The sequence below is a fragment of the Schistocerca americana genome, chromosome 2, assembly GCF_021461395.2.
Source record: "Schistocerca americana isolate TAMUIC-IGC-003095 chromosome 2, iqSchAmer2.1, whole genome shotgun sequence".
NCBI classification, from domain to species: Eukaryota; Metazoa; Arthropoda; class Insecta; order Orthoptera; family Acrididae; genus Schistocerca; species Schistocerca americana.
Genome location: NC_060120.1, coordinates 1,020,685,933 through 1,020,707,400, shown reverse-complemented (window position 1 = coordinate 1,020,707,400; position 21,468 = coordinate 1,020,685,933). Strand labels below are relative to the sequence as shown.

The 21,468-nt window shown below is 41.0% G+C and overlaps 1 protein-coding gene across 2 annotated transcripts in view; it reads left to right on the top strand.

The window, feature by feature from the left end:
- Positions 1 to 21,468, top strand: part of LOC124595824 (sialin-like) — a 124,518-nt gene that overhangs the window by 49,497 nt on the left and 53,553 nt on the right. The window contains exon 1 of one of the 2 annotated variants that reach the window (XM_047134720.1): positions 2,629 to 2,713. The exons of the other annotated variant lie outside the window; for it this stretch is intronic. Coding sequence (XP_046990676.1) covers positions 2,707 to 2,713 — 7 coding nt within the window. The 5' untranslated portion in view covers positions 2,629 to 2,706. Of the gene's footprint in view, positions 1 to 2,628; positions 2,714 to 21,468 lie in introns of those variants that run through there. 2 annotated transcript variants of the gene reach the window in all.

Genomic DNA, 21,468 nt, shown 5'->3' with positions numbered 1-21,468 from the left:
GCACAGTGGATAGGCCTTGAAAAACTGAACACAGATCAATAGAGAAATCAGGAAGAAGTTGCGTGGAACTATGAAAAAAAAATAAGCAAAATATACAAACTGAGTAGTCCATGTGTAACATAGGCAACATTTAGGAGAGCGTAAGCGCAGTATCGCCGTGGTCCCATGGTTAGCGTGAGCAGCTATAGAGCGAGAGGTCCTTGGTTCAAGTCTTCCCTCGAGTGGAAAATTTACGTTCTTTATTTACGCGAAGTTATGACCTGTCCGTTCGTTCATTGACGTCATGTTCACTGTAATAAGTTTAGTGTCTGTGTTTTGCGACCGCACCGCAAAACCGTGCGATTAGTAGACGAAAGGACGTGCCTCTCCAATGGGAACCGAAAACATTTGATCGCAAGGTCATAGGTCAACCGATTCCTCCACAGAAAAACACGTCTGATATATTCTATACGACACTGGTGACGGCATGTGCGTCACATGACAGGAATTTGTTGTCGACCCACCTAACTTGTACACTTGGCGAATGGGTAAAAAGATTCTACTACCTTGCCCGATCTAGGTTTTCTTGTGGATGTTGATAATCACTCCAAAAAAACTGATGAAAACATAATAGTTAGTCACATAAACTGAAAATAAAAAATTGAAGTTTTCACTCGAGGGAAGACTTGAACCATGGACCTCTCGTTCCGCAGCTGCTCACACTAACCACGGGACCACGGCGCTCCGGCACTTATTTCAACCTATATAAACTACTCAGTTTATATATTTTGCTCATTTTTTCATAGTTCCACACAACTTCTTCCTGTTTCTCGATTGATGTGTGTTCAGTTTTTCAAGGCCTATCCACTGTGCCAACTTATAACTAAATCTGAGGGGGTGCGATGGGGAGGTTCCCTTGTCAGAATACTCGCATCACGTTGATACTCTTCAAACCTTGCTGGGAACAAACATCCTGCTGTCTTTACCGTAGCACCGTCGTTCGTGCTCTTGATGTCAAGGGAAACGGTCTTCCTGAACATTGCTTAATATAAACTTCTCCCCCAACTCTTGTAGTTCTTAGAAACTGGGTTTGTTGAATAGTGATAGAATTATAAATTGAGAAACCTGTAGCCTGAAATAAGCACCTGCCATCAGGCGGCATCAAAATTACATTGTGCAAGATGGATCTGCACTAATGGTTAAATTGACTGTAGCAGCTACATTTTAAAGGGTATAGATTTGTGGTAAGTTTTAAATACAAAGAAAAGAGAATTATTAGTAAATTAAACGTATAATACAACGCATAAGCTTGTCTGCTCAGAAATCGGCGAGGACCAACGTATTACGATTATTGGAAACAAATCACTGATTTCTAAGAATAATTCACTTACGCAGAATAAACATAGTGCATCTCTCATATAATATTTCTCCCTTTTATAAGGTCTGCTACACTCAAATCTGAGTTTAAGCTGACTCGCAGATTATCATACAAATCCCTTATAATACCACTAAAGTCTCAACTACAAATCACAGTTACCACAAGTTAACTTCAACGCAAGTACATTCCTCCGACATATTACAGTAATGCGCCCCGTAAAACGCTCACTATCGTCGAGACAATTACGAATAAATTCATTTCGTGTGTTATAATTAAAAATTAATAATTTTCTGATTTTTTTTTCTTGTACTCTACTTGTACTGTAAAACATCGCTTCTTTCCAAATTTCATGGGTCTCCACTGGAAAGCAGCGTACAAGTTTTGATCGATGAGTTTCCGAGTACCAAAATATGTGGTGTAAACGTCCGTATCTTTTGATTGCATTGACTTAGAAGCTTACAATTTTTGGGCTGCCGAGGGACCATAGACTTTAATATGTGACAAATTTGAACTCGATACGTCTAACTCGTACCTGAGAAAAAAGGGTTCTTGACAGACAGACAGACGGACAACAAAGCAACCCTACAGGTGTTTCGTTTTTACAGATTGAGGGACAGAACCCTAACAATTATGTAACTTAATTAAAAATTAACGATTTTTTGATTTTTTTTCATTTAGTTGTTTTGTGAAATCTCGTTTCTTGCCTAATTTCGAGAGTCTAGGTCAACGGAAAGTACCCTATAGTTTTAGGTGCGTGAGTTTTCGAGTGTCAAAATAAAATATGTGATATAAATGGCCCACTCTTTTGAATCCATTGACTTTTGAAGCTTAAAATTTTTACGCCGCCAAGGTACGGTAGATCTTAATATGTGACATAAAACTCAACTTGATGGGCATATATTCGTTCCGGAGAAAAAGAGGTCTTAAACAGCTGGACAGGGAGACTAAGCAGAGAGACAAGCGGAGAACAAAATGAACCTATAAGGGTTCTGTTTTTACTGACTTATGTATCCAAAGCAAAAAAAGCAGAGGAGGCAAAGTAGCAACTACACTTAGCAGCGAGACGATTGGAAACGGTTTTCGGTAGCTGTATATTCACACGTGGATATGTGGAGAGGAACACAAGTTTGTGCCTGGCGGGCTGAAATGCGCATGCCCATGGAGTGATCACGTGGTCCTACACGAAGAGAAACAAGACAGCGAGACTCACACAGCGGCATGTGCTTCGGTCGCGTGGGTTTTGTTTTGGACAAGTGCCGAGAGATCGCTTGTCGCGAGACTGGAGCGGCGTTTTCACGTGTCCACCCATCCCCAGGCGAAATACTGTGGATGTCTGTAGCGACGCGGAAATGAAATGTACGGATCACATTAGTAATCTGCTTACACACAGAACACTGCTGTTTTTGTATACTCGGCTGTGCATTGTTATTTGTGATACAACCGCTCGCACAGTAGTATTTCACCGCTTTCTTTGGTTACTAACTGCACGTTTAATCCATGTCAAGCATACGACAGTATCCATTTACTATTTTGTGAACTAATTAGTTGTGGCATGAGTTGCCTGGTATGTAACCGTTTCTGTTGGAAAACTTAACAACTACAAAATAGGTCTGTTACCTCATGATAACACAATATCATAAACATTGACGTTAATGGTTTCTGGTGACTCTACCCACCCTATTATCGGAATATCGGCATTTCCATTGGCTACTTATTTTTTTGGCTTCAAACTACATAGAGTTTAACGGCCCAGTGTGTTACAACCCAGACGCTAACGTTATTTTAAAGGCGTTAATGTGCTTCAGTGTTTGCTATAATAACCAGCATGATCAGGAAATAACTAACTTGCAGAACAATATGCTCTTAAATTTGGTCATTTAATTTTGCTTGATGTGCCAATTTATGTACATATACATATAAATAGTAATAATAATGAAGGGTATATATATATATATATATATATATATATATATATATATATATATATATATATAAAGAGATTAATAGAAATCAATTATTTTCAATTAATATCCAAATTTTGGATTTTTGTAGTTTCTCTCCTTTGAGTCCATTTTAACGTGAACTTGTTTCTGCTGTCCTCGATTATATTCATCTCCTTCCGCCATCTGTATTTATATGTTAACCGTGTGTGTAACAGTTCTTAATCGGGCTTTTTCTTTCGAATGCAGGCCGCTTGTAGACCTGACATCGAGATGATGCGGGGAAGAAAAGAAAACTTGCGTCGTTTTGCACAAAAAATAATTCATATTCAAACAACACAAATGGCTACCACACACATCTTACAAAAATACGACTTCTCCACTCGAAAAGTACAGACAGAGTCTCTCTATTAATTGACAAAAAAATGAAAGGAGTTTTTTTTTATCACTTGTTATCCGCCTTCCGGCGTAGCAAAATATATCTTTATCTGCGCTTTACAGCGGCCGCGGTAATTATTATCATTGGTTTTAAATTTTTGTCATAGCTTGTTGGGGCTTCTCCTTACGTTCCAACACATTGATCACGTTAACTAGTGCCTAAATTTAGTATTGATCTTACGTTACAATCTGCCTTTGACGAGACATTGAGATTAATATTCCTTTGTTCTTATTGATGCACTAATAAAACGAAATACCCAGTAACCTTTTGCAGGCCTTTTGAAGCTAGTAACGCTAACCTAATTCTCTGGAGCATTTGCGGATTACATAAATAAGCGCAAGATTTCTTCTGGTGCTCGTATCCATTTAGCTTGCTATAACGTACATAACACACACACACACACACACACACACACATACACACAGGGACTGTTTTTGAAAGATAGACTTCTTAAAACGTTAGTTTAACGCTTTTCTGAGTATTTTAAAAGTGTGAATATAACAACCGTTTTAAATCGCTTCAACCGCAGCAAAACTGCTATCGTACCACATCTCAAAATCTGCGGTTTTGATTTTTTCCGTCAAAAGTTCCGGTACGGAGAGCCTGTGCGTAGTGTGAGAAATCAAACACTATATGTATATACTTGGAAAAAGTAAGTAATATTTAGATAATACTAAAAATATTCTCCTCTCTAAAACCTATATTTGTGGGTACGGAACATAACCGACTGTGGGTTTTCAAATAAACTTACACGATCAAAGTATCATGTCTCCTCGTCCATAACAACTAATGCGATTCTTAATATTATTCGTGGCGACACCCAAACTATATTCAAATTTATCAAATTGATGTTCGCACAAGTACGTACTTTTGAAAAGCATAGTTTTGGCACACGCACTTCGAGCGTCGCGCTGTTTCATTCACTTCCCCACTTCGCCTCTCTCTGATTCTCCATCCCTTCTCCCCCCCCCCCCCCCCTTGCCCCTCCCACGCGTCTTTCTCTCTCTCTCTCTCTCTCTCTCTCTCTCATCAGCTTGGAATGCAAGGTCACTAAACCCGCGGAACCTCAAGAAAGTTTAATGTGTTAAATTGAACGAAAGCAGACCTTGTTTTGAGGCATAGCTCGCAGCATACAACAGAATATAGCGCTACCCGACTCAAGTGTCATGTGACAAGTGCACGTACTTTCCGAATTACCGCTTTTGCGAAGGATATAGTGGATTGGGAGGGGGCATGGGCTAAAACTTCAGAGCGTATTCTATCGGAACTGAGGTATACGAACCGTTTGGCATTTACGATTTAAATAAAACGTTGTTATTCTAAGTATTTATCGTCCTTATTTCAAAAGAAGTTGATTGGTCTCTATTCCGTACAATCACTAACTCAGAATTAAAGTACTGCTCATTATGCCCGTCAGCTTTCACCAAAGCATGCAAAGTTGTTTTCAGCTGTATAGTATTTACTGCATACAGTAAGCTTTTACGTACGTATAGCATAAGACAGATTTCGCTACAGTGTACTTAACGCCAGTGTCTCATATCACACAGTTTTTTTTCATTTTTTCTGCTTCCGTTCAGGTTTTTATAAGGGGCAGTCAAATGAAAACGAGACAAATGGGAAAAATTAAGTAACCTGTTTATCATTTCAATAGTAGTCGCAATAACAGGTTAATATATTTATCCCACTGTGAGCCAAAGACGATCAATGCTTTCATGGCAAAAAAGTCTGCAGTTGCATACGCAACTATGAATCATCTACATCTACATCCATACTCCGCAAACCACCTGACGGTGTGTGGCGGAGGGTATTTTTAGTATATTGATTCTCCCTTCTATTCCAGTCTCGTAGTATTCGTGGGAAGACAGATTGTCGGTATGCCTCTGTGTGGGCTCTAATCTCTCTGATTTTATCCTCATGGTCTCTTCGCGAGATATACATAGGAGGGAGCAATATACTGCTGGACTCCTTGGTGAAGATATGTTCTCGAAACTTCAACAAAAGTCCGTACCGAGCTACTGAGCGTCTCTCCTGCAGAGTCTTCCACTGTAGTTTATCTATCATCACCGTAACGCTTTCGCGATTACTAAATGATCCTGGATCTTCTCTATCTCTTCTATCAGCACTATCTTGTACGGATCCCACACCGGTGAGCAGTATTCAAGCAGTGGGCGAACAAGTGTACTGTAACCTACTTCGTTTTCGGATTGCATTTCCTTAGGATTCTTCCAGTGAATCTCAGTCTGGCATCTGCTTTACCGACGATCAACTTTATATGATCATTCCATTTTAAATCTCTCCTAATGCGTACTCCCAGATAATTTATGGAATTAACTGCTTCCAGTTGCTGACCTGCTATATTGTAACAAAATGATAAAGGATCTTTCTTTCTATGCATTCGCAGCAGATTACACTTGTCTACATTTAGATTCAATTGCCATTCCCTGCACCATGCGTCAATTCGCTTCAGATCCTCCTGCATTTCAGAACAATTTTCCATTGTTACAACCTCTCGATATACCACAGCATCATCCGCAAAAAGCCTCAGTGAACTTCCGATGTCATCCACAAGGTCATTTATGTATAATGTGAATAGCAACGGTCCTACAACACTCCCCTGCGGCACACCTGAAATCACTCTTACTTCGGAAGACTTCTCTCCATTGAGAATGACATGCTGCGTTCTGTTATCTAGGAATTCTTCAATGCAATCACACAGTTGCTCTGATAGTCCATATGCTCTTACTTTGTTCATTAAACGACTGTGGCGAACTGTATCGAACGCCTTGCGGAAGTCAAGAAACACGGCATGTACCTGTGAACCCGTGTCTATGGCCCTCTGAGTCTCGTGGACGAATAGCGCGAGCTGGGTTTCACACGACCGTCTTTTTCGAAACCCATGCTGACTCCTACAGAGTAGATTTCTAGTCTCCAGAAAAGTCATTATACTCGAACATAATACGTGTTCCAAAATTCTACAGCTGATCGACGTTAGAGATGTAGGTCTATAGTTATGCACATCTGTTCGACGTCCCTTCTTGAAAACGGGGATGACCTGTGCCCTTTTCCAATCCTTTGGAACGCTACGCTCTTCTAGAGACGTACGGTACACCGCTGCAAGAAGGGGGGCAAGTTCCTTCGCGTACTCTGTGTAAAATAGAACTGGTCTCCCATCAGGTCCAGCGGCCTTTCCTCTTTTGAGCGATTTTAATTGTTTTTCTATCCCTCTGTCATCTGTTTCGGTATCTACCATTTTGTCATCTGTGCGACAATCTAGAGAAGAAATTACAGTGCAGTCTTCCTCTGTGAAACAGCTTTTGAAAAAGACATTTAGTATTTCGGCCTTTAGTCTGTCATCCTCTGTTTCAGTACCATTTTGGTCACAGAGTGTCTGGACATTTTGTTTTGATCCACCTACCGCTTTGACATAAGACAAAAATTTCTTATGATTTTCTGCCAAGTCAGCACATAGAACTTTACTTTCGAATTAATTGAACGCCTCTCGCATAGCCCTCCTCACACTACATTTCGCTTCACGTAATTTTTTTTTGTTTGCAAGACTCTGGCTATGTTCATGTTTGCTGTGAAGTTCCGTTTGCTTCCGCAGCAGTTTTCTAACCCTGTTGTACCACGGTGGCTCTTTTCCATCTCTTAGGATCTTGTACGCAGGCGTGCATTTCTTCGTCTAAATCAAATCGACGGTCACGAATGTCTTTCTTCAGGCCTCAAAAAATATGGAAATCGCATGGGGAGAGACCAGGACTGTGTGGAGGATCTGTAACGGCTTCCCAGCGAAACTTCGGACCACCCACACATCGTCCGTACTGTCCCTATTCCTCCCCACGCAATTTCCATATTTTTGGAGCTCTGAAGAAAGGTATAGGACATTCGTGACCGTCGCTTTGATTCCGACGAAGGGTTACACGCCTGCATACAATCATGGCCCCGTAGGCAACCGCAAATATTTTCCCATAAAGGCATTGACGTCTTGGCTCAGTGAGATACGGGTATTAACAGTTGTGGCAATTACTTTGAAACTAATAAACAGGTTACTTACTTTTTTGTACCTGTTTCGTTTCCATGGAAATTTACTGCGTTTCACTGTGTAATATACAGGGTGTTTCAAAAATGACCGGTATATTTGAAACGGCAATAAAAACTAAACGAGCAGCGATAGAAATACACCGTTTGTTGCAATATGCTTGGGACAACAGTACATTTTCAGGCAGACAAACTTTCGAAATTACAGTAGTTACAATTTTCAACAACAGATGGCGCTGCGGTCTGGGAAACTCTATAGTACGATATTTTCCACATATCCACCATGCGTAGCAATAATATGGCGTAGTCTCTGAATGAAATTACCCGAAACCTTTGACAACGTGTCTGGCGGAATGGCTTCACATGCAGATGAGATGTACTGCTTCAGCTGTTCAATTGTTTCTGGATTCTGGCGGTACACCTGGTCTTTCAAGTGTCCCCACAGAAAGAAGTCACAGGGGTTCATGTCTGGCGAATAGGGAGGCCAATCCACGCCGCCTCCTGTATCTTTCGGATAGCCCAAAGCAATCACACGATCATCGAAATATTCATTCAGGAAATTAAAGACGTCGGCCGTGCGATGTGGCCGGGCACCATCTTGCATAAACCACGAGGTGTTCGCAGTGTCGTCTAAGGCAGTTTGTACCGCCACAAATTCACGAAGAATGTCCAGATAGCGTGATGCAGTAATCGTTTCGGATCTGAAAAATGGGCCAATGATTCCTTTGGAAGAAATGGCGGCCCAGACCAGTACTTTTTGAGGATGCAGGGACGATGGGACTGCAACATGGGGCTTTTCGGTTCCCCATATGCGCCAGTTCTGTTTATTGACGAAGCCGTCCAGGTAAAAATAAGCTTCGTCAGTAAACCAAATGCTGCCCACATGCATATCGCCGTCATCAATCCTGTGCACTATTTCGTTAGCGAATGTCTCTCGTGCAGCAATGGTAGCGGCGCTGAGGGGTTGCCGCCTTTGAATTTTGTACGGATAGAGGTATAAACTCTGGCGCATGAGACGATACGTGGACGTTGGCGTCATTTGGACCGCAGCTGCAACACGGCGAACGGAAACCCGAGGCCGCTGTTGGATCACCTGCTGCACTAGCTGCGCGTTGCCCTCTGTGGTTGCCGTACGCGGTCGCCCTACCTTTCCAGCACGTTCATCCGTCACGTTCCCAGTCCGTTGAAATTTTTCAAACAGATCCTTTATTGTATCGCTTTTCGGTCCTTTGGTTACATTAAAACTCCGTTGAAAACTTCGTCTTGTTGCAACAACACTGTGTTCTAGGCGGTGGAATTCCAACACCAGAAAAATCCTCTGTTCTAAGGAATAAACCATGTTGTCTACAGCACACTTGCACGTTGTGAACAGCACACGCTTACAGCAGAAAGACGACGTACAGAATGGCGCACCCACAGACTGCGTTGTCTTCTATATCTTTCACATCACTTGCAGCGCCATCTGTTGTTGAAAATTGTAACTACTGTAATTTCGAAAGTTTGTCCGCCTGAAAATGTACTGTTGTCCTAAGCATATTGCAACAAACGGTGTATTTCTATCGCTGCTCGTTTAGTTTTTATTGCCGTTTCAAATATACCGGTCATTTTTGAAACACCCTGTATCTACACACACTGTTAATAGCTAGTGTGCAAGATATCTATAAGCGTATACCGAGCCTCCAGTAGAGCACACAGCAGTAAATGCGTTTGTTCGTGGACGTGCCCACAGTCCCACCAGCCGGCATTTCACGGTATTGGTCTTGCATGTGGTTTCGGGGATCTCCATACGGCGTATGGCTGATTGGATGCTATTCCTGCCTCTTCCTCAGCAATCATATGACCGATGCAGTTCTCAGTGCCACCTGGCAATTCGAGCAGGTTCAGATGACTCTACAGTGACATTGCTCCCCACTAGCGGGGGCGGTTCGAGAACAATTTCCCACGTAAACGACGCACAGTGGAGCACTGGTACCGAAATCTTGGCCAAAATTGTGTTTCACAGTTTTAATCGTTTAAATCGCTCACATTCATTTTTAAGCTAATTATAACAGCAAATAACCCTAAATTACTTCATTTCCAACCTCTTAGAGGCCCCTAGGAAGACTCGGTGCGCATTTGTTAGTATGTATGGCTGCCTGCCTGCCTTTGCGCCGCTACAGTCCACAATTACTGTTCTTCTAGCGTCATTATATCAACTTGTACTTAAGAGATACCTTTAATGTACTGTGCAGCTTTAGGTGTCGATACAACACGAATATACCAATTAGAGTAGCACAATGCCACATCATATTCATGAATATTTTATGTTGTTGATTCGCCATAATTCCTCGGATCAATTAAAAAAAGCTCTCAAACTTAATAATATTATCTATAAGGGTATCTTATTAAGTTTTTGCGTAAACACATATTGAGCATAATACATTAGTGCGTGTATGGGCTTCTGGCAAAGTTGTTTCTAGATCAGTTCCTGATCTTGTTTAGAAATAAGGTCGCGACATTTTAGAAGAGAGCGTATGAAGATTGCTTTTAGGTATCTGTGTAACAGCTGAGAGCAGTTTTGTAAAACTCACATGCATTTACAATTTTGCGTATGGCTCCTGGTTTGTAGATTAATAAGTATGAACAGGATATTATGAACTAATTTTCCATAAAAAATTTAAAAGTACAAAATTGTTTTACCAATTACTGTTTCAAATGCAGAAAGGAACTATTGGTTGTTTCTTTGAAAAAGTTTAAAAGAATTTAAAAACCTATAGAAATGGATAAAACTTTTTTTCAATTGTGGAAGTCAGTAAACGTTTTAATACATTTAGATTTCATGTCAGTAGCTTCAGTCTGATTATTCACAACTCAGATTTTCGCACTCATCTTCAAACTCACCTTCCTGGCCACTTTCTTCTTGGATTTTTCAGGAGAACCAATATCTGACGTCTCTGGAAATAGTAGTTCCAATGTATCACTGTTATAAGGCATATTCCTTTTCACTTTTCTTTTCCTTGACTTGCTGATATAAGGGTGGCTGCTAAGAAGAAACCTGCACTAGACATCTCTGTTGCAAATCTCTTTCTGGAGAAATTTCTGTGATAAAGTCTAAAATGTTTGTTTCTGGCCTGAGCTGCTTTCTTCTGCCAATTTACCAACTGGTACAATAGCTTCTTTAATTACAGCCGCCCCATGTATCAAAACTTTATGCATTATTGGAATCGTGTGATGCCAACTGTAAAGTTCCACTACAGTCTTGATGTTTCATAAGCATATGCTTGAAACTTTTCCACCACAATATGATGTCCACTGCTTCCAATATGACTTTCAACCTTTCAATCAATCTTATATCAACTCCAGTTATTTCTGAAGCAGTTTCAAGAAAAAAGCGTCTGGCTGTGTATCTATCATTTTTATTTCCATGCCCCAGCTTTGGAACATCAAAAAGTAGTCCAGTTTCTTCCCTGAACATTCTTTGAATTTTTTTCTTTGTGTCAACTACAATTCGTTTCTCTTCTTCACCCATTACCTGCCAACTCCGAATTGGGATTTTGTATGATAGGCATAGTACTCAACGAATCGAATACATGTGTGCAGAACTGACAGACCAAATACATATGAAAAGTAATGTGTGCGCTAGTAATGAGTGGATGGGCAAAATATCTATTAGGAACATTACGCATATAGATTTTGGACAGTTGGGAATGTGGGTCTCACGGGAGGCGTGCAAGTCCCTACAGTCGCTGTCTTCATCTCAGATGGATAGAGCGTCTGCCATGTAAATAGGAGATCCCGTGTTCGAGTCCTACTCGGGGCACACATTTTCAGCCTTCCCCATCGAGGTATATCAACAACACATGTCAGCAGCTGGGGGTTTCAATTAATTATCATTTACGTTTTTATCCTTTTGTGTCCCATAACTAAAATGAACGGCCCATGACACGAAACCCGAAAACATATTACCGAAAATAAAACTTATAATTGTCATTCCACAGCATGAAAAGAATAGAAACAAGATGGCACAACACAAACGTGATAATAACAATAAGAAAACCTCAACACCGAAGTTCACACTCACAAATCACAGATAAAACATTCACAACAAAATTGTCGGTCCGTGACAGCTGCAACAGCGCAGACAACATTCATGTAATGGCGTCTGACAATCAAACGTTTCGGCTTGCGTCTGCCAGATGGCAGCACTGAGGACTGTAAATATGGAGACTTCAATTTTGTACACCAGCAGTTTTATTCCCTTATCTTAGTGGTTTTGTAATTTCTTTCACCTTGATTGTTTTATGATTCTGTGAAATACTTCATTTTCTATATCTTTACTTAAATATTTGATAATTAGCAATTAGAAAGTTTACTAAATGTATATTATAGATGTTTTGAAGGCCAAACTTAGCCATTAAAGTTACATATTTAGTTCTAAGGGCGTTTCCGCCTCCCCCAAACGTATTTTTGAGAGGGCTCGGGCCCGATGACGCACCATGGAGTCGGCGCCTGTGTTCGGGCTAGTAATGTAATGGATAAACGCGCCACCTGCCAGAAAAAGCACAACTGCAACTGAAGCTAGGACATTCCAGAAACATTTCAGGCCTCTGAAAATTTGGCTTTTAGCTCACCAGTTAGTCAGCTAACAAAAAATATAGGTGTTAGAATTGTTGCGAAAATTTCAATTTTTCGCATTTTGGCCAGGATTTTGGGGTCTAATACTCCAGTATGCGATGTATCGTTTGGCTGCCCTGCCGCTTCCCCCCCCCCCCCCCCCCCCCCCGCCTCCCACTCATTCATACATTAGTTGCTGTTCCTTTGGCTCGTGGTAAGACATTTTAAAATTGCAAGTGTATTGTTTTCGCTGCTAATTATTTTACGGGTTGTGAACAACTTTTGCTCTCTGTGGCTTGAGCTTTAAAGCGGCTCTGCCGATTAGGAAACTTTCGTGGACCTTATAGACGTCTGATTTAACGAGCAATTAGCTCGTGACCGAATATAATAACTATGCTCTTTAAGAGAGCCATCAGCTCCTTTTCAAATAATAACGAATTTTACTGTTGTATGGAGCGACAACTTTATAAAACTATCTAAAAGATATAACTGCCATTTGTGTGTACAATATGTTTTACTTCACAATCACGATTTCGGCCTTAGGGCATTATCTTGAGTTACAAGTATTGTATTTGACTTGAGTAGAACGATGTTTGGGTCCCACTCAAGTCTAATGATTTATCATAGTTGCCACTTGCTAGCGGCCTAAGGCCGAAATCTACATTGTGAAATAAAACCTGTTGTTCAGTCATATGACGGTTACATCTTTCAGAAATAATGAATTTATTTTTATGAGCCACTAGCTCGTCTTGCAAAATGATAATGTCTTTAAAAAAACGACTTAATTTATTTGTTTCTTAGTCTGTTTATTAATGATCGTATTACACGTTTTGAAAACTCTGAACCAAACTACACGCCTTTCTTGTAGTTCCGAAATCTATCGAAACTATACAAACATCTAATTTGAGTCATTAAATATTTATGTGCTCAGCAGTAATATAGACTTCCACACCGAAAACAGTTACTTCTTCTTAGTACACTTCAGTTTGCTCCATGTAAGCTGTCAACATAAACTATCCTAAAACAAATTACTTGCAAAATGAAAAGCGCTTTCCTTGTTCTGTGACAGTATTGTACAAATCTGAGTAATTATTCGAGGCGTATTCCAAAACTAAGGTCCGATGACCAATATTAAATAATGTTAGGCCTGAATAAAGTGTCACGTTTTCAGCGCTGTCTACCGAATGTTTGGGAAATTACTGCAGTGTTGGTTTGATTCAGTACTCACAATCAGCAATCTATTGCCAGTCGGTGAGAGCAGATCGCAATGGCAGAGACACTCTTAGATCCTGTCAGCTGTGGAATGCGCTGAGTGCAAAGATTTTCGCTGGCAAAAGGGTCCCCCTGAAATTCATCTTGAGTTATGCCTAGTGGACCTGAAATAATGAGTGACAAACAAGTTCGAAAACAGAACGGCTGCATAAATGGTCACAATGAACAGCCGAGTAGCACGCGCTGTATGCAGACCGACGACATGTTTTGACGATGAGCGGTCTCACTAGTGAATACCCAAATATTGCTCGAACCTCAATTTAAAAGAGCGTCACTGAACAGCTTGGATATCACAAACTGCGTGCGAGGTGGGTCCCAAAGATGCTCACTGAGCGACCGAAGTGCAAAGTCTGCATAGTGTACGATAATCTTTAAAGCACTATGTACAAATTGGAGATGATTTGTTTTCCCAACTGTCATGGGCGACGAGACGTATCCTACACCAATGCTGAATCGAAACAAGTCAGTGACAGCTAACGTTTACTGTGAAATGGTAACCAAATTGAAACGTGCGATCCAAAATCGGCGCCGCAGAAAACTATCGTCTGGCATAATCATCCTTTACGACAACGGCACGCCGTCGGACTGCTGCTAAAACCAAGGAGAAGATTCAAAATTTCCGTTGGGAACTTTTTGATCACCCTCCGCACAGTCCCGACCTTGCACCAAACGACTATTTCCTCCTCTTACACTTGAAAAAGTGGCGTTACCACCTGGTTCAATTCGCAGGCAGCAGACTTCTATACAGAAGGGTTTAAGAAGCTGGTGCAGCGTTACAGAAAGCGTGGGTGCAGCGTTACAGAAAGTGTGTAGATCTTAACTGCGATTATGTGCCAAAGTGAAGCAGATACATAATAAAATGTTACAGTCAATAATATTTCGCGTGAACCCATATTTTTTAATGACGAAACGGACCTGTTTTGGAGTACACCATTCTTTATTTTCTGTTTATTCTGAGGTCAACCCCGCCTTCTTTGTAGAAGGGAGTACTGAATATCCTTTTATTTCTGATGGCTCTCCACTTTTTTTTCAGATCGTCCATAAGATAACGAATGCTTCTCCTATCTTCCCACACATTGACATTCTAGAACAGTACAATCACTAACAAGTATTACAATACTACAAATCCAAGAAGGCCTACTGACATGGGCGTACCCAACGAGGGGCAGCGCCCCCCCCCCCCCCCCCCCCAGAAGATATTCGCAGTTTTTTACTAGTTTACTGTTTTATTTAATAAGAAATGCTGCATGTTTTCTCGGATTGTACAAGTGCATTCTTGTATTTAAAATGTTTATTAAAAGCAGTTTTTCACTGGTTTACTGTTTTATTTAATAAGAAGTGCTGTATGTTGTCTTGAGTCCTTGTTTCCTGGGACTAGTATGACCGCCCCCCCCCCCCCCCTCCTAGTTCGGATCCTGGGTACGCCCTTGCCTACTGATACTGTACAGTTCCTCATTTCATATGCAAGACAGTGCTATTCGTAATTAATACTATGACATAATTTTTTTTTCAATCGTCGAATTGTGTGGCATACTCCACAGAAGACACACCATGTGTGCTACTTGTCGGTTACCAACTTAATAGTATTCAAGGCGTATAATTTGCCTTATGTTTGGATGCAGTGTTACTGACAGCTCAGTGTGCAGTCCAGTGTTCCCATATACACAGTTTTATATTGGAGAAATTTCAAGATAGTCTCCTCTCCAGTTGAAAGTACTCTTTCCAATTCACACACACACACACACACACACACACACACACACACAGACACACACAATCTTGGAATTTGGTTTGTGAAAATTGGCATTATACACTGACCATTCTTCTAACCCTTTAACGACAGCGAAGGCAGCATGATGCTGTTTTCATGAGGAGGGGGGGAGGAGGAGATTAGTGTTTAACGTCCCGTCGACAACGAGGTCATTAGAGACGGAGCGCAAGCTCGGGTGAGGGAAGGAAGGGGAAGGAAATCGGCCGTGCCCTTTCAAAGGAACCATCCCGGCATTTGCCTGAAGCGATTTTAGGGAAATCACGGAAAACCTAAGTCAGGATGGCCGGAGACGGGATTGAACCGTCGTCCTCCCGAATGCGAGTCCAGTGTGCTAACCACTGCGCCACCTCGCTCTGTGCTGTTTTCATGATACAGAGTTGTCTGCAGGACACATCTGTCACAAAAGAAAATAATGTGTCAGTGAAATGACGCATGACACCAGACCTCACTTGACGAAATGCTCCCCAAACCATGTCGTCACAATTATGGGCTTTTGATATGGACAGTTATCCTGCTGGTAGGAAGACATCAACCATGAAGGGATGCAGGTGGTCCGCAATAATGTTCACAGAATTCACAACTGTCATGGTGACTTCGATTACTACTCCAGGCCCCATACAAACCCTGGAGAACGCCCATCATAGCATAATACTGCACCCACCAGCCTGTGTCTGCTGCGCAGCGCATGTCCATCTGGACATGACCATCGACCTAGTGTAAAAAGAAACACGATTTGTCTGTGCAGCTGATATGTTTGCATTGATCTTGTGCCCACTGCAGCCGTAACTGGTAATGTCGTTGGTGAACATGGCGACAAGTAGTGGTCACGTGCATGTTCAACACTGTGGGCTGAGCGGTATGCTTGGAAACTCTTGTAGCTGCACCAGCATTATTTCTCATCAGATCTGCCACAGATCGTCGTCACCTGCGCTGCATTACAAAGCAGGCAAACCTCCGACAACATTCTGAGACGAAGTGTGGGCGTGGGCAACTAACACCTTGTCACCCCCTCATGATTTCCCTGTCCTTGAAAGCAATTTCCGCAGATGGTCGTGATAGTAGCGTGTGAAAACTGACCAGATCCGCTGTTTCCGAGGTACTCTTTCCAAGTGCCAGGCCAAACAATTTGTCCTTTGTCAAACCCTCTTATGTCAATGGATTTCTCCATTTCCGTTCTGTATCATTGCTAGAATGATTCCCCATTCGTCTGCACTCTGCTTATATACTTTTTTTACTGCATCACGTGCCCACAATGCCACCACGTGCATTCAATCTCGCAATGGGCAATTGTATGATATTCGAGGGAAGATCAGAAAGTAGCGAACAATAATTTTACTACCAAAAAGTTTAATAGGTATCAAAACGAAAAAAATCACAAATGAACTTGCATATTTGACCTACTTTTCTACATATTCACTAACATTCTTATCACATTTCTCCCGTTATGATACCAGTTTCATACAAGTCCATCTGGTTCGAGTAAAGCCATCTGCAGAATGCTGATTTCACTTGCATATCTGTCGCAAAGCACTGGCTGACCAGAAATTTCGTAATCGGACCAAACAGATGAAAGGCAGATTGTGCAAGGTCCAGACTGTATGGTGGATGCTGGAGCACCACCCATCCAAATTTGGCGGTTTTCTCACGAACAGGAGCAGCAACATAGGGGCGAGTTTTGTCTTGAAGAGTTTGACACCGTCAACATTAATGTTGTGGCATTCGTTGTGAGGGGCACGATGTAACTTAACCGAAGTCTTAACGTATGCTGCACCATTCAAAATGGTTCTGTGTTCTGAAAAGTTTCCACTCCATAGAGGCCTGCTTGGTTTCAGGCATGTAGTGGCATGCCTGCAACTCATCACCAGTGACGATTCCTTTCAGAAGATGATGGCTTTTTGCCATGTAATGTGTTAATAATCCAAGCCTGTCGTCATTCACTGGCCCTTGCGGTTGTCTGTCAGGTTCTTAGGCGCCCAGTCAGCACTAAGTTTGCGAAATTTCAACGTGTCATGAACAGTGTCGTACAATACACCATAGGAAATGTGGAATTGCTGTGGTAAGGTTCACAGTTCCACATGCAGTCGTTCAGCATTGCTGCACCAATGACTCTGACATTCTGTCGAGTTGCAACTGTTACTGGTTGTCTGGAGCATGGCAAAACATTAAGGTTCACACGGCCCCCTTAAAAGAATGCACACCTGGAGACGTTGCTATGGTCTACGCAGTCGTCACCATACGAGCCCCACATGTCCCTGTGAATTTCACTCTGTTTATGCCGTTCGGACCCAAGTATAGAACTATACTTCACAGTTCTTCACAAGTTGACAACAATAACATGCGTGCCATGTTTGTTTAGTACTTGAGGCTTCTCTCGCTAGAGCTGCAAATGAAAGCAAAATACCCTCTCTAGCACAAACTTCAAACTATATTCTCGTGAAATTTCAACAGTTGCAATACCAGAGGAGAAAAATATCATTGTGTGTTGCTTTCCGATCCTCCCTCTTATCATCATCATCATCATCATCATCATCATCATCATCATGTAAGTGTTTATGGCTGGTGCTGCTTCTCACTTCCCATTTGCAAACTTCCTCCAGCCATGCCAGTCTCCTTCTCGCAGTCCTCTGTCAGCCACAGCATCCTGGACCTCTCGGATTCAGTTCCTCTTAGGTCAGTAACACTTTCTGTTTTCCACCAGGATCCACTGCTACACTTTCTTTGGCGTTGGCTGTTGTCCATCCTTTTTAAACGTCCACACTATTTTAGGTGTCTCATCTCTATCGTGTCTATTATTGATTTATTGATGCTATGGCCTATAGCCTCCGCAGCTCGTGGTCTTGCGGTAGCATTTTCGCTTACCGTGCATGGGGTACTGGGTTTGATTCCCGGCGGGGTCAGGGATTTTTTCCTGCCTCGAGATGACTGGGTGTTGTGTAGTCTTGATCATCATTCATCCCCATTACGGTCGGATGAAGGCAATGGCAAACCACCTCCACTAGGACTTAACCTAGTACAGCAGTGCGTGTCTCCTGCATCGTCCCCTAAGCTCCTCGGAGTATGGGACATCATCATCATCAGCCTCTATTATTGTCCAGCTTGGAGATGCCACAACTTAGGCTGACCAGATTTCGAAGAGAAAAAAACCACGACACTTGTGTTTAGACTTTATATGTAACTTCAGCCGGCCGCGGTGGTCTCGCGGTTCTAGGCGCGAAGTCCGGAATCTTGCGACTGCTACGGTCGCAGGTTCGAATCCTGCCTAGGGCATGGATGTGTGTGATGTCCTTAGGTTAGTTAGGTTTAAGTAGTTCTACGTTCTAGGGGACTGATGACCACAGCAGTTGAGTCCCATAGTGCTCAGAGCCATTTGAACCATATATGTAACTTCATTTCTACACTTGCGCTTACCTTTATTGTCAGTTATCGTGATATTTTGAAATCGATAATAGGCCTGTGATGATGCAGCAGCTGAAAAATCTTTAGAAAGATTGTATCTTCATTAATGATAATAAAATTTTACTGTCATTCAGCTCGTTACAGCAATAAACAAAGTCAAGAGCATACGTTTCTCAATGTACTTTAGTTTGCATGAAATGGGTAAAACTAGAAACCACACGTTACAAAGCAGTACTTTGACCTTAAAAAAATTCATCAACAGTGTAAAAAGGATTGTTCACCAGTAGCTTATACAATTTGGCTTTAAAAATATTTGCAGTCAATTTTTTAAAATCCTTGCTTAGTCTGTTAAACATCCTTAGTCCAAAGACTAGGTGGGAGTTCTGTGATTTATGTAATCTATGGTGTGGCATGTCTACACATGTTCTATTTCTAATATTACAGTTATGAATATCACTTCTCAATACAAATTTTGAAACATTATTTCTAATGTACATTATAAATGAATAGGTTTGCTGCTGTCAGACATTGCCATTTAATGAACAGAAGTTTACAGTGTTCTCATTTACCACAATAAGTAATTATTCTTAATAGCCTACTTTCTTCTGCAAAAGTAGAATGTCATCTATGTGACAACTACTAACCTGCAGTAAAATTCCATATGATGTAATGCTTTGGAAGAAAGCAAAATATGCTGGTCTTGCATAGCTATCTGGAACATGTCTTCTTAAATTTCTAATTAGATAAATAACTCTTTAAAGTCTACCTGATATATTTTTGATGTGTGGTTCCCAGGTCAATTTGTTGTCAACAGTAGCACCTAAAAATTTGATGGTTTCTAATTCATGGTGGTTAGGGATCTCCTTCAGGCTAAAGTAAAGTTCCTGGGTTTTACTTTCATATAGCAAAAAACAATTCGCTCTGAACCATAGTGAAGATCATGCAAGGGTATTTTCGGTCAATGTTTTCAGTGTGGCTAGATCTGAGCTTTTATTCACGAAAGTTGTTTCATCGGCATACAATACTGTGTGCAGATTTATGAATAAAGGCATATCATTAATCATTAACAGAAATAATAAAGGTCCAAGCACCGACCCTTGTTGCACTCCAGACTTAACATTCACCAAATTTGATTTCTCTCTACTAATGCACACAACTTGTTGGCGGTTCTCTAGGAAAGATTTAACATATTTACACTGTTGCCATGAAAATCGTAATAGAGTAGCTTATTCAACGAAGTATTATGCTCTACACAATAAAAAGCTCTGCTCATGTTACAAAATGTAGCCTGGGCATAGCCCCTAGGCTCAAACACATCCAGGGCAAATTTTACTAAGGAATCCAGTGCATTAGTTGTGAATTTACCTTTCCTAAATCCAAATTGCTTATCACTGATTACATCTGATTTGCCCAAGTAAACACTAACTTCGGAATGGTGGATACAGCCCGCATCTCGTGGTCGTGCGGTAGCGTTCTCGCTTCCCACGCCCGGGTTCCCGGGTTCGATTCCCGGCGGGGTCAGGGATTTTCTCTGCCTCGTGATGGCTGGGTGTTGTGTGATGTCTTTAGGTTAGTTAGGTTTAAGTGGTTTTAAGTTCTAGGGGACTGATGACCATAGATGTTAAGTCCCATAGTGCTCAGAGCCATTTGAACCATTTGAATGATGGATACTGACCTGTACTAGTGGAACAGTTCTTTTCACCTTTTTTATATATGGGCACAACTCTAGAAATTTTTAGTTTATCAGGGAACTTATTTTCAACAAGATGTTTATTTACACAATAAGTTAAAGGATAAATTATACAGCCAATGACATCTTTCAACAAATTACATGACAAATCATAGTAATCAACACTAGCTGAAGGCTTGAAATTTTTCGCTATTTTTCAGGATAGTATTTGGACACACTTCTGAGAAAGTGCTCAAGAAAGGCTTTTGTAAGATGCTGCCCGTTATATCAAATGAAGTTTCAGGACGTTTGTTTATTGAACTACTAATTTCTTCAGCGGACTGGATAGAAAATTTATTAAATTCTTCTGGGGTTATGGCAATATCATCTTTTTGTGTAGTGTGGGGAATAGAATTAATTACACTCAAGGCTTTTTTGCATTTGTTTTTGGACTTTTCAATGTTTACTACGTTATGTAGTTTCTTTGCTTCACTGAGTGCGTGCCTATACTTATGCGTAGCTCTAGCATACAATTCGTTATACATTTCTGATTTACCATTTTTGTACAGGCCACAATATAGCATAACAATATTTTTCAGTTGCCCAAACTGTGGAGTGTACCATTCATTGTTTTTCCTTTTTTGTAATTACTGCTAATATTTACTCTAGATTTTTCAGAGGGATGTTATTTTCGACTATATTTAAAATTATTTACCATTTTTGTACAGGCCAGAATATAGCATAACAGTATTTTTCAGTTGCCCAAACTGTGGAGTGTACCATTCATTGTGTTTCCTTTTTTGTAATTACTGCTAATATTTACTGTACATTTTTCAGAGGGATGTTATTTTCGAATATATTTAGAATGATTTTCGACTATTTAAATATATTCGAAAATAACATCCCTCTGAAAAATGTACAGCAAATATTTATATTATATATATGTATATATTATGAACCATGGACCTTGCCGTTGGTGGGGAGGCTTGTGTG